Source organism: Prosopis cineraria, unplaced genomic scaffold (assembly GCF_029017545.1).
Source record: "Prosopis cineraria cultivar Desert tree isolate PC_DT_omini unplaced genomic scaffold, ASM2901754v1 PC14, whole genome shotgun sequence".
Lineage (NCBI taxonomy): Eukaryota > Viridiplantae > Streptophyta > Magnoliopsida > Fabales > Fabaceae > Prosopis > Prosopis cineraria.
Genome location: NW_026555345.1, coordinates 21,794,221 through 21,807,928, shown reverse-complemented (window position 1 = coordinate 21,807,928; position 13,708 = coordinate 21,794,221). Strand labels below are relative to the sequence as shown.

General features: G+C 35.1%; 3 protein-coding genes across 5 annotated transcripts; 2 read left to right on the top strand and 1 right to left on the bottom strand.

Moving 5' to 3' along the window:
• The first annotated feature begins 2,810 nt into the window (after positions 1-2,810).
• On the top strand, positions 2,811-5,067 carry LOC129292857 (peroxiredoxin-2F, mitochondrial). The gene is made up of 5 exons (XM_054930522.1): positions 2,811-3,092; positions 3,408-3,437; positions 3,760-3,918; positions 4,523-4,617; positions 4,769-5,067. Exons 1-5 carry the CDS (start codon positions 2,886-2,888, stop codon positions 4,872-4,874), a joined length of 597 nt encoding a protein of 198 aa, XP_054786497.1. The 5' UTR covers positions 2,811-2,885; the 3' UTR covers positions 4,875-5,067.
• A 143-nt stretch (positions 5,068-5,210) lies between these two features.
• On the top strand, positions 5,211-8,354 carry LOC129292856 (NADPH-dependent aldehyde reductase 1, chloroplastic-like). Of its 3 annotated transcripts, XM_054930521.1 has the most exons (6): positions 5,220-5,337; positions 5,453-5,733; positions 5,841-5,965; positions 6,410-6,786; positions 7,671-8,029; positions 8,126-8,354. In XM_054930521.1, the coding sequence occupies exons 3-6, from the start codon at positions 5,843-5,845 to the stop codon at positions 8,146-8,148; spliced, it is 882 nt and encodes a 293-aa protein (XP_054786496.1). In that variant the 5' UTR covers positions 5,220-5,337; positions 5,453-5,733; positions 5,841-5,842; the 3' UTR covers positions 8,149-8,354. The 3 variants fall into 3 exon arrangements, with proteins under 3 accessions (XP_054786494.1, XP_054786496.1, XP_054786495.1); XM_054930519.1 differs by lacking the exon at positions 5,453-5,733 and having other exon boundaries at positions 5,211-5,337; XM_054930520.1 differs by having other exon boundaries at positions 5,453-5,965.
• Positions 8,355-8,532: 178 nt separating this feature from the next.
• On the bottom strand, positions 8,533-13,233 carry LOC129292855 (glucose-1-phosphate adenylyltransferase large subunit 3, chloroplastic/amyloplastic-like). Its single transcript, XM_054930518.1, has 15 exons — positions 12,886-13,233; positions 12,465-12,578; positions 12,145-12,318; positions 11,953-12,045; positions 11,742-11,825; positions 11,589-11,644; positions 10,896-10,989; positions 10,690-10,802; positions 10,530-10,602; positions 10,277-10,357; positions 9,979-10,065; positions 9,677-9,781; positions 9,403-9,509; positions 9,066-9,126; positions 8,533-8,823 (listed from the first exon to the last, which is right to left on the bottom strand). Exons 1-15 carry the CDS (start codon positions 13,120-13,122, stop codon positions 8,722-8,724), a joined length of 1,581 nt encoding a protein of 526 aa, XP_054786493.1. The 5' UTR covers positions 13,123-13,233; the 3' UTR covers positions 8,533-8,721.
• Positions 13,234-13,708: the final 475 nt, after the last annotated feature.

Sequence of the window (13,708 nt, the reverse complement as noted above, 5' to 3'; positions counted from 1 at the left end):
CAAAAAGATTATGGCATTAAGAAAGGTGGAAACTTTTATATTCTTTAAAATTTTTATGAATTATGACTTCTAACCCTGTGAATTAAATAACTGTTTTCTCTTATAAATATAAAAAAAAATTAATCTTTTAGTCCCTCAACTTTTAACTCACTTGTAACTCAGTTCCTCAACTATGACTCGCTGCGACTCAGTCCTTCAACTATAACTCGTTGCAACTCAATCCCTCAACTTTTGATTTACCTATAACTCGGTTCTTTTTTTTAATTTTTTTAAAAAATTTTTTTATCAAATAAGAGGGATAAAAAAAATATTCATATATTATTTTAAAATACCCTCTTCTTATTCATTAATGTGAGATATAAGTTAACATGAAAAAAAAATTAACAAAGATTAAGGGATTAATTTGTAAGTGATTCAAAAGTTGAGGGACTGAATCAAAGGCGAGTTATAGTTGAGGGACTGAGTCACAGCGAGTCATAGTTGAGGGATTGAGTTACAAGTGACTTAAAAGTTGGAGGACTAAAAGATTAATTTTTCCTAAATATAATGTCACTTATTCCTCTCCACATTTTGATAACTTTATTTTTTTTAACTCGTTCTATTTCATTTTTTTTTAGCAACCGGACGGATCTAATTGTTTAGAGGAAGAATTTTTCTTTCCTTATTATGTCATGGGCACGGAATTAAGTCTTACACAAACTTCCCAAAAAAAAAAAAATTCAAACCCATGCTCCCCTATGTATAACTGTTTAAAAATCTTATCTTCTTTTTTTCTTTGATAAACGGATAAGAATCTAATCTAATTATGCGTAAAGGAAAATAATTTTACATGCATTCCACCTTCTTGTTTCGTTCTTCTCTTTGAATATATAATTATATAATTTATAAATAAACATATTCATTTTTTTCACTTCTAACGCTTTTTTAGATAACCATTTAATATCGAACACTATCAATTAATTTCGATTTGACTTAAATTGAATTTCGATTGTAAGAAATCTCTCAACTTTTTTTTAAAAGACTAGAACTCAAAATTTTATTATTATTTTGTGTGTATCCATATATTGAACATTCAATTTTGTTTAAGACATTATCAAATATAAATGTCAAACACTTATCCCAGCTGGATTTGAACTTAACTTTGTTATGTTGTAAAACTTTAGCCCCTTTCATTCAGCTTACTATGTTGGTAAATTTTATTTACTAAGAGCACTATTTAGATACTTATCACTTAATCCAACAACTCCAAGTGGCGTCTCGAGATCTTAAATAAGGCTTTTTATTACACATCTTAACGGGTTAAGTGTGTTAGTGCGTATTTGCCCAAGCTTTCAACACTAAACTTGAGCATTGTGGATTGTGACTGAAGAAATGGAAATTTTAGGCCGAACAGGCAGAACGGGCGTCAGAAACAAGGGAGGATTGATGAAAAGGATCAAGTTAAAAAATAAATTATGTCCAATGATTAAATTAAATTTAAGGACCAAATTAAATATTTTATCCATTAAATAATTTAAACAAATGATTAAAATATCTCTGTCTAAACTAACGAAATTGGAAAAAAAATAAGCTATATGTTCAACACGTGCACCTTTAAATCAGATCCTTTACACTTGAAGTCAGGAGCCTTACATCTCAACTAGAAGTCTTGCACCTTAAATTAAAATTTTTACACCCTTTAGTTGTTAAGTTCACATGTAATCCTTGATAATTACATGTAATAAAGGTGTGTTGAATTTTTTTTCAGTGACACTTTTCAGCGAAGCACTTGTTAGAGTTTCGACAAGCACACTGTCAATTGTTGAAGGAGTGGTTGGCGCTCCAGTCAGAGGTCGCCGGAGCACCAGTAATAGGATTTTTTATTTTTTCTTAATTTCATTTTTGTTAACATAGAGGAATATTTTGGCCATTTGATCAAATTATTTTATGAATAAAATAATTTTTATAATTTTTATCGTTTATTTTTTTTTATTTTTTGGATTGCAATACAACATATTAAAATGCTTTATGGATGAAATATATTTATATATATCGTCACTTGTTACAGTTAGGTAACCCTTGAAATCTTAAGCTTGTTATGCCTCTCTATTCATCAACACTAATCGTATGCTATATATCGATGATTGATATTGATATACTTCACATTCTTCTCACTCTCAATACTGTCGTTTTGTTTTTGTTTTCTTAATCCCAGTCATGATTGAGGTACCCAAAAAAATCCCAATCATGCAATTATTTTAAATTGAGAGAATTAGTAGAAAAGACCTTGTTAAAACCGAAAGTATGTCCAAGGACCAAAGTAAATTGAAAGATCAAACCTATTATTGTATTCATAAAATAATTCAATCGAATGAGCAAAATGCTCCTTCAATAGTTGATAATGCAATTGTCAGAACTCTGACAGGCAGGTGGAGGGTCAGTGGAAAACTTCAACACTCCTTAATTGCTCGTAATTGTTAAAAATCACATGTAAACTCAGTGTAATGATTTTGGCTTATGATGCAAGGTTCATGGCTTGATGTGTAAGGTTTTTTGTTTGAGATGCAAGGTTTTTAGTTTAAAGTATAAGAAATTTGGTTTTGGATACATATGCTAAACAAGCAACTTTTTTTTTAATTTTATTGGTTTAAATAAAAAGGTATTTTAATCATTTATTTATATTATTTGATAAATAAAATATTTAATTTGATCTTTGAATTTAACTTAATTTTTTGACACAGTTTCTCTTTCAACTTGCTTTTTTTTTTTTTCCCCGATTCTCTCTAGAAGGATTTTTTTTTTTTTTTTAAAAGCAATTTTGTTACTTGTTTGCTGTGGTTGGCGTTCCATTTGTCTCTTGCCTGCAGAACCCGGTTACCGTTGAGAAGGCGCAATCTTGATTCGACATGGCATCGTCCATCGTGAAGCGAGCTACTTGCTCCGTCGTGGCAGGTCTTCGATTCGGGGCGTCACTGAGGTCTTACGCTGCTAGGGTTGCATCTGGCACAGACTTAATCGCCGCTGCTCCCAATGTTTCTCTTCAGAAGGCTCGTTCCTGGGATGATGGAGTCTCATCTAACTTCTCCACTACTCCTCTCAAAGATATCTTCAAGGTTTCCCCTCCTCAATTTCTGGTTACTATAATTTTCTTCTCATAAAATGGCGAATTTTCAATTTGTTCCATGCGTTGTTATGTTGAAATACTAGCAACGTTAACTGATATTAGTGGCGAACTTTGGATGAAATAAGTAGAATGGCAATGTTGCAACTTGCTAGCATCTTTACCTTCTTTGAGGACATTGTGAATTATGAATTAAGTTGAAAGTTGTACCTATCTTTCAATTATGTCTTTGTTTTTTCTTTATTTGTTTCATCAGATTTGGTCTCACTTTCTAATGCCTTTTTTACTTGTCAATTTGATATTTCAGGACAAGAAAGTCGTCATCTTCGGCCTTCCAGTAAGTTAGCATGATAGTATGTTATAAATAATGTATAATACATCATACATTTTATGGTGTTTGTATTATAGTTAGCATCTGTTCCCTCAAATTGAAATATCATAGTGGATGTATTTTGTTTGTTTTCGCTGTGTTTGTTGCTCTTCATTCAGAGAAATAAATGTTATTAATAGTGAGGGAAGGGATGCTTTCTATTTGTGCAAGACAGAGAGCTTTTTAAAGGAATCGTGGATTGCTTTACTCTTATTACGGAGAAACTTTACATTGTTATTTGTGTTCATCGAAAATACTCTGCTTATCATGATGCTTTGGGCTGTCCCAGGGTGCATATACAGGAGTTTGTTCAAACAAACATGTCCCTGCTTACAAAGATAATATTGAGAAGTTTAAGGCTAAAGGCGTTGATTCTGTTATTTGTGTGTCTATTAATGATCCATATGTTATGAATGCATGGGCGGAGAGACTTCAAGCGAAAGATGCTGTAAGCTGGCCCTTCCCTTCTTCTTGAGTATTAAGAGAACCATGTACTTTGTGACTTCAATTTCCCTCCTCAGCAATAATGTGTTGGCGATTAGTTTTTGGCTTTAAAAATTAGTCATTGTCTATTAACACTTCCATCTTTGCAGTCTTCTTGTTTGGAAACCTACAAGAGCATTCATTTTGCTTTCAAACCTTTTGTGTTTCCGTTATACTACTAGTGTTTGCAATGATTTGGTATTTTGTTTACCAGTCATTGCAACACATAATAACGGCTTGTCTTTTCTAGCATTGGATATTTAGAAAATGAGAAGGATTAGAGACTTTGGTTTTTATTGTAGTGAGTGGGTGGCTAGATTACCTGAAATTGTAATACTTGTTAATTGTTAATGTGCACGAAGAATGAAGGGATTTTTAAGAACTTCAACCTGAGAAGTCCAAGATTGTATTAATCTATACAAGATTGTGTGCTTCGAAACACATAATATGGTCATATCAAGATTGTGTTCTTCGAAATACGTAATATGGTCAGCGTTGCAGAGTATTAATTGTGTCTGATTATCATTCTTCAATAACTGATTTTTGGGGTGTAAAATGTTTCATTGCAGATTGAATTTTATGGGGACTTTGATGGAAGCTTCCACAAAAGCCTTGATTTAGTAACAGATCTCTCGGGTGCTCTACTTGGAACTCGATCTCAAAGGTATGTCCTAAAATGCTGTATGTGCATGATTGATTATCAAGTGGTTTTCTTGTTTGAGAGAATCTGCTTTCTCAGTAACGATACGCATCTTCTTTGCCTTCCAATAATATTTTTGTATCTCTAAAGAATAGCTGCTGTTGTTTTGGTGCAGATGGTCAGCTTATGTGGTAGATGGGAAAGTTAAGGCTCTTAACGTTGAAGAAGCTCCATCTGATGTCAAGGTTTCTGGTGCAGAGACCATTCTGGGACAGATTTGAAGTTTCTGTGCTTTTTATGCAACTAAGATGTAATAATATGTTCTTTTTCCCCCCACGTAAGATGTAACTCTCCAATAAATTGTATCTGATGCTTACAGCAGAGAAGAGAGACAATGCTGTGATGTGAGTTGAGTCTCTGATGCTTCCTTGTTTTTCATATGCTTCCAATAAAACATAATTTGTTAGGGTGCCACATATTGTTAAAATTACTCTGGTTAAAATTGAAGGTTTTGCAGCTGCATATTATATACGTGGAAAAAAGCAATGTGAAATGCAACAATTCATTTGAAATTTACTTCTTTTTTTATTTAATTTGTTTTTTATTTTTAATTTATGTAATAAATATGTACATTTGCTAAATACAAAATATTCAGATTCGATCATTAGATTGGTTCGGTATCGCACTCCTATCACTGGGATCCTATTAGCGACTGGCCAGTCTCTTCTACGCTAATGTTCAAAGGTGAAGTTTACAAGTGTCAATTACAGTTCATTGTTATTATTTTATATACAGCAATTAATGTATAAATCATGAGTTTCTCTCTTCGTATGATTTATTTTCAGCATTGTATGATCAGGTAAATTTTGGAATCATTGTTCAAAAATACTAAGGAATGCTAGAACTTGCAGTAGCAGTAGTGACAGAACTCCACCGCCTGGCCAACACACCCTTGAGCTTATCCTAACTCGTATGCCCATGCGAGCATGACCGGAGACCTCCACATATGAAGCTCCTATGACACGTTGGCATTATAACTTACACGTGGCACCCCTATCCTATTATATCTGTCAGCCATTCCCCATTTGAGGGGGCATTGCTTATCCCTACAGCATCATCCTCTACCCTTTATCACAACACGTAGTTCTAACTCGCCTCCTTATATTATTATACTGAATGCACTTCATCTTCAAGAAGCAAAAAGTGTTCATCTTTCACAATCACATTGTGTGTTGTTGATTCTGCAGAAATGGCCAGCGATGAGCAGAAGTTCCCTCCCCAGAGCCAACAAACTCACCCCGGCCAAGAACATGTCATGGATCCAACCCCGCAATCCATGATTCCTGACTACAAGCCTTCTAATAAACTCCGGGTATACAAACATACATACATACGTACATATATTTCTCCCTCTCTCCCCCCTCCCTCTCTCTCACTCTCAGTCTCGTAAACAATATACCAATATATTCAAAGTTTAGTCGTTGATAGGGTAACCGACTCCAGTGACATGATAATTGTTGTTTGTCTCACTCAAGTTGCTTGTATACTCTGAAGTCTGAAGTCGGGAAGAGAATTTTTTTTTTTTTTTTGGCTATTTACTAGTCATGCTATTAAATTTTTATTGCAAGTTTCCCGTTTTACAACTCAATATCGATGAAAGAAAGTGTGTTATCACAATATTCATATTTAATAGAAGGAAAATTAGAGACTTCTTAAATTTTTAAACAAGACTTAAAGTTTTAAGTTTTTTCGGTAAAATTTGTGTGCCATTTTCTATAATTTAATGGTCGATTTGGATCAATGGTTTGGAAAATAGGGAAAGGTGGCGTTGGTGACAGGAGGAGACTCAGGGATTGGAAGAGCGGTGTGCATAAGTTTTGCGAAGGAAGGTGCAACAGTGGCCTTCACGTACGTAAAGGGACTAGAGGACAAGGACAAGGACGATACTTTACAGATTCTGCTTCAGTGCCAGACGGCGGACGCGAAAGAGCCAATGGCTATTGCTTCTGATATTGGTTACGAAGAGAATTGCAGGCAGGTGGTTGATGTCGTCGTCAAAGAGTATGGACGTATCGACATTCTGGTCAACAACGCAGCCGAACAGCACATGACAAAGTCTCTCGACGACATCACTGAACCGCGTCTTGAAAGGGTCTTTAGAACCAACATCTTCTCACAGTTCTTCTTGGTCAGGTAATTAAGCGCTTATCACACTAATCCATCTCACTGATAAGACTCACAAGGAAATCTTGATCGGGCCATTTTCAATCTCGTGTGTGTGTGTGTGTGTGTGTTCTATAATCAACTATGATCAAATTAGCTTTGCTTGTTGATCAATTTGAGATCTTGTGATAAGATCTGATACATTTATGGTTGTAATTGAGAAATATGGCTTGTTGATCAAGTTATTAATTTTTTCTCAAAGAAGTTTCATAAGATGATTCGGTTATTTTGCATGTTTAAGGCAGGTTTGAGACTATAGGATGGAATGGAGTGTGGCAATCATTAATTAAATGGATTGGAGTGTAGTGGGATGAAGTGAAATGGAAAAGAACAGTCCATTATTTAGGAATTTTACTAGAAGAATGAATTATTTTATTTAATCATTATTTAAAAATTATTATAAAATTAATAGATTTGAGTTACTTAAAATTATGTTTTTCAAGTTTGGGAGGAAGTCAGAGAGTGAGAGGGGAGAGGGTATTTTTTGATAATGTTATTTATATTAAATCATTCCATCCTATATTTTTCAAATTAGAGGTCAGAAAAAAAAAAGGTTTAAAATGACTTTGAAGATGATCCCACTTTTTTTTTTTTGGAAAAAAAAAGCTGTAAGTTATGGTATGAAATTTCTAGTCATTTCACCTCTTTCCATTCCATCCAAAAAAAACTCCCGAACACTACCACATTTTTCATAACATTTGCATAACATTTGCACGTGTGGGCTTTTTTAACAAGGCTTTTTCCATGTTAAATTTTATGTTTTATTTTCTGTTACTTTTATTTTCTTATTTCTCTTTCCTATTGTTTAATATTGTTTTTGAATCCATCATTTTTTCCCGCAATATTTGGTGCAGGCATGCAGTGAGGCACATGAAAGAAGGGAGTGCAATAATCAACTCAACGTCAGTGAACGCGTACAGTGGAAACCCCATGACGCTGGACTACACGGCAACGAAAGGAGCCATTGTGGCATTCACGAGAGGCCTTGCCCTCCATCTGGTGAGCAAGGGGATCCGGGTCAATGCTGTGGCGCCGGGGCCGGTGTGGACGCCATTACAGCCGGCATCAATGCCTCCAGAGATGATCCAGAATCTGGGGTCCGATGTCCCCATGAACCGAGCAGCTCAGCCTTCCGAGATTGCACCATGTTACGTATTCCTGGCTTCCCTTCAGGACTCTTCCTACTTCACTGGTCAAGTCCTCCATCCAAATGGTACATCTCCCTATAAATATAATCCTAATATAATCATACAATAAATCAAAATTGTAAATATATTTTATTCCTGAGCTTTTTATTTTTTGTTTTCAGGCGGGATGATCGTCAACGCTTGAAGTTCCTTAACCCTCAACTGTAGGTATGAGACATGTTTCTTGTGGAGAATCATAACACAGATGGACTCTAGGATGGAACTTTGTGTGTGTCTGTGTGTTAATGATATTGAAAAGTTCAGAGTATATCAAGTATAGCGTATAGGCGTATGAACTTTAAAATGTAATAAGTGAGTTGGCTTCTAAATGAAGTTCCCAGTGTTCTTTTATGTTTTTAAGATTTTTCAAAATTTGTGAATTAATTTTGTTAGCAAAATTTTAATTTGGAGTGTTTTTTATGAACTATATATGATATGATTTTGTTTGTAATTTGTCAGTTATCGCAAGCTCTTTCATCCTCTCTTTATCTCCCTCATAAAAAGGGAAAACTCGAGTCTAATTGTGTACTGATAAAAGAACAATGATACTCGCATGTTATTATATTCTCGATTATGGGATTTGCACAAAAATGAGTATCTTGTTGTAAGGTCCAAAAGAGGACATATTAAAACCAGGGTTATACTTCATTCCCATCCCAATTCATGGGAAAATAGAAGCCATGGAATAATAATAATAATAATAATAATAATAATATTGTTAAATGACTACGCCATCCGCAATTACAGAGTTCTTCAATATAATGGTAACACCAGATCTGATGTAAAACCCTTCAGAAGATCTATCAGCCTCTTGTATGCCCTGCACAATTCATCCAACATCAGTAATTTACTGCTATTCCATCATTTAAATCATTAACTCACCTAATTCGCAGTTTAACTGACACAAAATAAAATGCTAATTAATACAATGAAAAGATGAACTTGGTCTTGTAAAAAAAAAAAAAAAATACTGCACACATACACACACACAAGCAGTGGAAAGGAAATTAGGCATGAGTTGGAAGGTGTATCACATCAGCATCAGTCTATGAAAAATCATACCTCTGAGTTTGCTATTACAACGTTCCTTCCAATTCTAGCATTTTTGTCAATAATGCAGTCTCTGCAGATTAGTAATATGAAATGAGAAACTTGAGTAACTGAAACTTATGTTGACCGGTCCAGGTTTTTTTTTTTTTTTTTTTGGTCCGTTTCACCGTTTTTTAACTGGTTGACCAGGTTTCCGCTGGTTCTTTTAGTCCAGTTATGTAAGCATTCTGGACAGGACTGGGCACCAATTTCTGATTGAACCAGTTCAACCAGCCAGTCCAACCCGGTTTTCATAACATTCATTGAAATTAAATGGTTAGTAATGAAAAATTTCAGTTGCAGTTCCTACTTGATTTTGGTATTTTCTCCTATCCCTACTGGAACTCTTCCCTCAGCTAATAGTGCTGATATTTCAGCATCAGTTTCATAGAAATCAGCTCCAAGCATCACAGTATCCTGCATAGAAGTGCAATATTTTACAGTTACACAACTATGTTTTAGAATTTCTGTTGAGCAAGAGTTTTTGGGATGCTTAATTACTAAAATTGAGAAATGCTATGCAATTGATGAATCAGGTATCAATATATCTTGTTTAGAGTTCACTGTCTTGTAATAGACCAGACCTTCAAGTGAACGTTTGAGTTTATTCTGGATCGAATTCCAACCACACTGTGCTCTATGAAGGAATCAGTCAAGAAGCTTCCATGTGATACGATTGAATCAACCATCTGCATCCACAAGAACAAAAACTCGTATTTAAAATTAATAACGAACATAAAATTTATAGCAAATCACACTATTCAACAGTCATAAACAATGTTGGACATACAATATTGTATCAAGAAACTTATCTAATTGGATACTGAAACAATTTAGCTCACATCAGAAATCTTAAAGATTAACTTTTAAAGGCAAAGATAACAACCTTGCTATTTTCAATCTTTGTTGGTGGCAAGTTTCTCCTTGATGTATACGTTGGTTTTGCTGCATCGTAAAAGCTAAACCGAGGTGGCTGCAAATTAAACAAAATTTGACGTTTGAGGTTGAAGTTTGAAGATGACAGACAATAACAGGTCTCAGACATGGAATGATGAACAAATTACACTGAAGCAAATAATAACATTGATTTAAAAATATTTACTGCTTAGAATTCTAGAAGTTTAATTGACTTCACAGCTTCTCCAGGAGTTAAGTGAGCAAAGTTTGATAAGTTAGACACTCACGTGCTCAGTTAGGGCTAGATTTGCCTCAAAGAAGGATCTGATGGTTCCTATGTCCTCCCAATAGTCATTGAAAAGATAAGCCTGCACACAGATGTTTACTTCAAATAGATTTCATAGATTAATCTGTAAAAAAGTGAAGTTTCTGCTATAAAACTACATGAAGTAGACAATCTTATGCCTTTGCCTTCAGTAAAATAATAAGCTACCCTATAGAACTGTATTTAAAGGCTTTGAAATAAATACTGAGCCAGACCTTCATGTAGAATTCTCCGGCAGATGCGGGAATGACCTCAGATCCAAAGTCATTTGCGGTTGGAAAACGCCATCTGAATGATAAACATTACAGTACATAGCAATAGAAGAAAGGGAACAGACAGAAATGCCTCACATTAGACTAAGGTTATTTTCTGTACCTTAATAGGTTTAGAAGAATCTCCTTCTTGAAGACATACACTCCCATGGAAGCAATGTATGGTTTCTTTTGAGCCTCATTTGGTGAAAGACCCAGCACTGTTGTATCTACTTGCTAAAAATATGAAGCACCATTGCTAAAATACAAAGTCTAATTTCTGAAACTCACTCTATGGTGTGTTAGCAGTATGATAAACATGAGTATTACCATTGCTTTCAGATCTTCCCCTTTTGGCTTTTCACTGAATGAAAGTATCCTTCCATTGTTGTCTATCTTCATCAATCCAAAATCTGAGGCACGGCTATCATGAATCCACAGTAGAATTTTAAAATAACAGTAAATGGCAATCATTATTGAACTTGCCATAAAACATCATAGTATGAAATGACATAGCCACTTGAAGATCAATTCATTATATCAGACGACACACACACTGAGATGCCCTGACTACAGTCAGGCATATTTGCTTGTCGTAAGTATATAGAAGATAAAATGAACCATGGTGATCTCCCAGAGCTACACGTGTGAGTGAAGGATACTGAAAAAAACTGAGATCGTTACAATTTTGTAGGAGACAGATAAGTCAATCATAGAGACATTAGACATTTACATGTTTATCCATGATCGACTAGTCTCTCTCTCTCTCTCTCTCTCTCTCTCTCACGCACACAGTCTCATAAAATTATCCAATATCAAGTCCTATTGGGTCAGATTCTAGTGTTGTCGGGCACGATTAGAGATAGCTATCTTAACATGGATTTTTCTATTCATAATATTCAAAAGCATGATTTCACTCAAGGAGAATTGAGTCCCTTCCATTGTCAATCTATCTTTTGTGGACCAAGTCCCTCTAAAAATCTCTATAATTGAGAAAGCTAATATGTGAAGCAAGCAACCGACCTGTCATCCATTGGAAGACAAGAAAGAGTGATGTCTGCGCCGCTCTGCCGATGACTCTGCAAAACCACAACTCATGACTTACGAGAATCAATACTTTGAATGCATTAACCAGATTAAGAGAGCACTCTTCAACTGGCTTGAACAGGGACTTACTTTAACAAAGTCCATATAGTCCATCCTGTACAGATGGTCCCCAGAAAGAATCACAACATCTTCAATATCCTTACTTCGTCGATCCTATGCAGCAATCAAAAGCATACCCTAAACTGTCAAGCTAAACATCCTAACTACATTTAGATTCTGCTTTGACTTTTTTTTTTTTTTTTGGTGAATCTTGAGAAAAGGAAAATATAAAATGAAATACCTCAAAGAGCCAATGGAACTGACGCACAGCATCTGCAGTACCCTGAAACCAATTCTTCCCTTCTTCTCCAGGAGTTTGAGTAGCTGCAAGAACCTAAAACAGGACAAGCAACCTTAAAAGCATAAACATCGTATGAAAATGAATGTCTGTTAAGTGATTCCATTGCGTAACATCACAAAGGATGACGTGTACCTCCACAAAGCCATCCCCGAACGTGACTCCGTTGCCAGAGCTGTAAGCACGGGCAATGTGCCTGTTAAGTGATTGTGAATTGAACTGAGTCAGAATGTACACTTTGTTGATCCCACTATTAATGCAATTACTCATTGGGACATCAATCAGCCTGTAGGAACCTCCAATAGAAACCTATCATGGAACCAAAAAAGCAAAATCACAGAAAATAACTGCTCAGATCTTGGTACTGAAGTTTAGCAGAAACAGATTATACTAATGCATTCATGATGCTATGGAATTGATCAAAGAAGAAGTAAATAAGAGAAACAGAGACTTACAGCAGGTTTGGCACGACGCTTAGTGAGAGGGAAGAGACGAGTGCCAGCTCCTCCACCAAGTATGACTGCCACAACCGTTCTTGAGTCCCTTGTTTCCACATCCAAGTCCCTCAACTTCACAACCCCATTTGCCAAAATTCATCAAAATCCAATTTTGAACAGTGGTTTGAGTTTTTAAGCTCAATTTAACAGAGCATCAACCAAAAAAATGATAACTGTAATACGTTGGAGCCTCATGAATCATGAGCCGCGTAAGATTGTAAAGAGACAAGCCCGAGTAGTAAAGCTGCTATCTTGTGAATAAAAATCCAAACTTTTTTTTTTTTAAGCAGACTTAAAGTCCAAACTTTTGTGCACTTGTCAAATTTGATTGATCCTATTCTGATTTACTTTCTTGCACAACTTTAGTGAGTTAGCTAACCTTGGATTCGTTGGCCACGTCAGTAATTAGAGACATGCAGATGTGGGACCTATTATTAGAGCAGTCATCTCCTTTCTGATGAAGTTGGGTTGGCTTCAACTTCACATTTAGATTCCGACCCATGAAGTCTCCATTACTAAACTTAAGAAGCCTCTGGTTCCTGTCAACCAATCCTGTTTCTCCACGTAACTGGACGGCATATGAGAGAGAAAACCGGCCGTCCGCCGAGACTGCCATATTTTCCGGCGACTCTCTGCGTTAGAATAACGTGCTTTTTTGTTTGTTCTGCCTGACGTGAAGATGAGAGGAATGGCCTGTGCTATTGGAGGATTGCGCCACGTTGCCTACGTACAATAGCGTCCACCAATTATTATTAATTGCCACAAAAGACGGGAGATTTGAGGAAGCAAAAAGACAATTGAGTCCAGGTGTTGACTGACTTGACATTTCTTTCTTTCTTTTTTTCTTTTGGTTTTTTTTTTTTTAATTTTTCGGTAAACCACTCATCGGATATTCCGTGGATAGCGATTGGGCATTTTAGAATAGATCAAGAATATACTCCCTCCCATTTTAAATTTATAAACCAATTTTGATTACCTCATATGATTAAAAAAATTAATTAACTATAATAATGATATTTAAAGTTTAAAAATTTATACCAAAATATTGAGATTTTTATAAATATAATTCATGTTATAAAATTAAACCAAATAAATAACACAACATTTATTGTATTGTGCATTATGATTAGTTTATTATATTTATTAATAATATACTGTTATATATTAATGATAAATTTAAAATTATTAATTAGAGCTGAGTC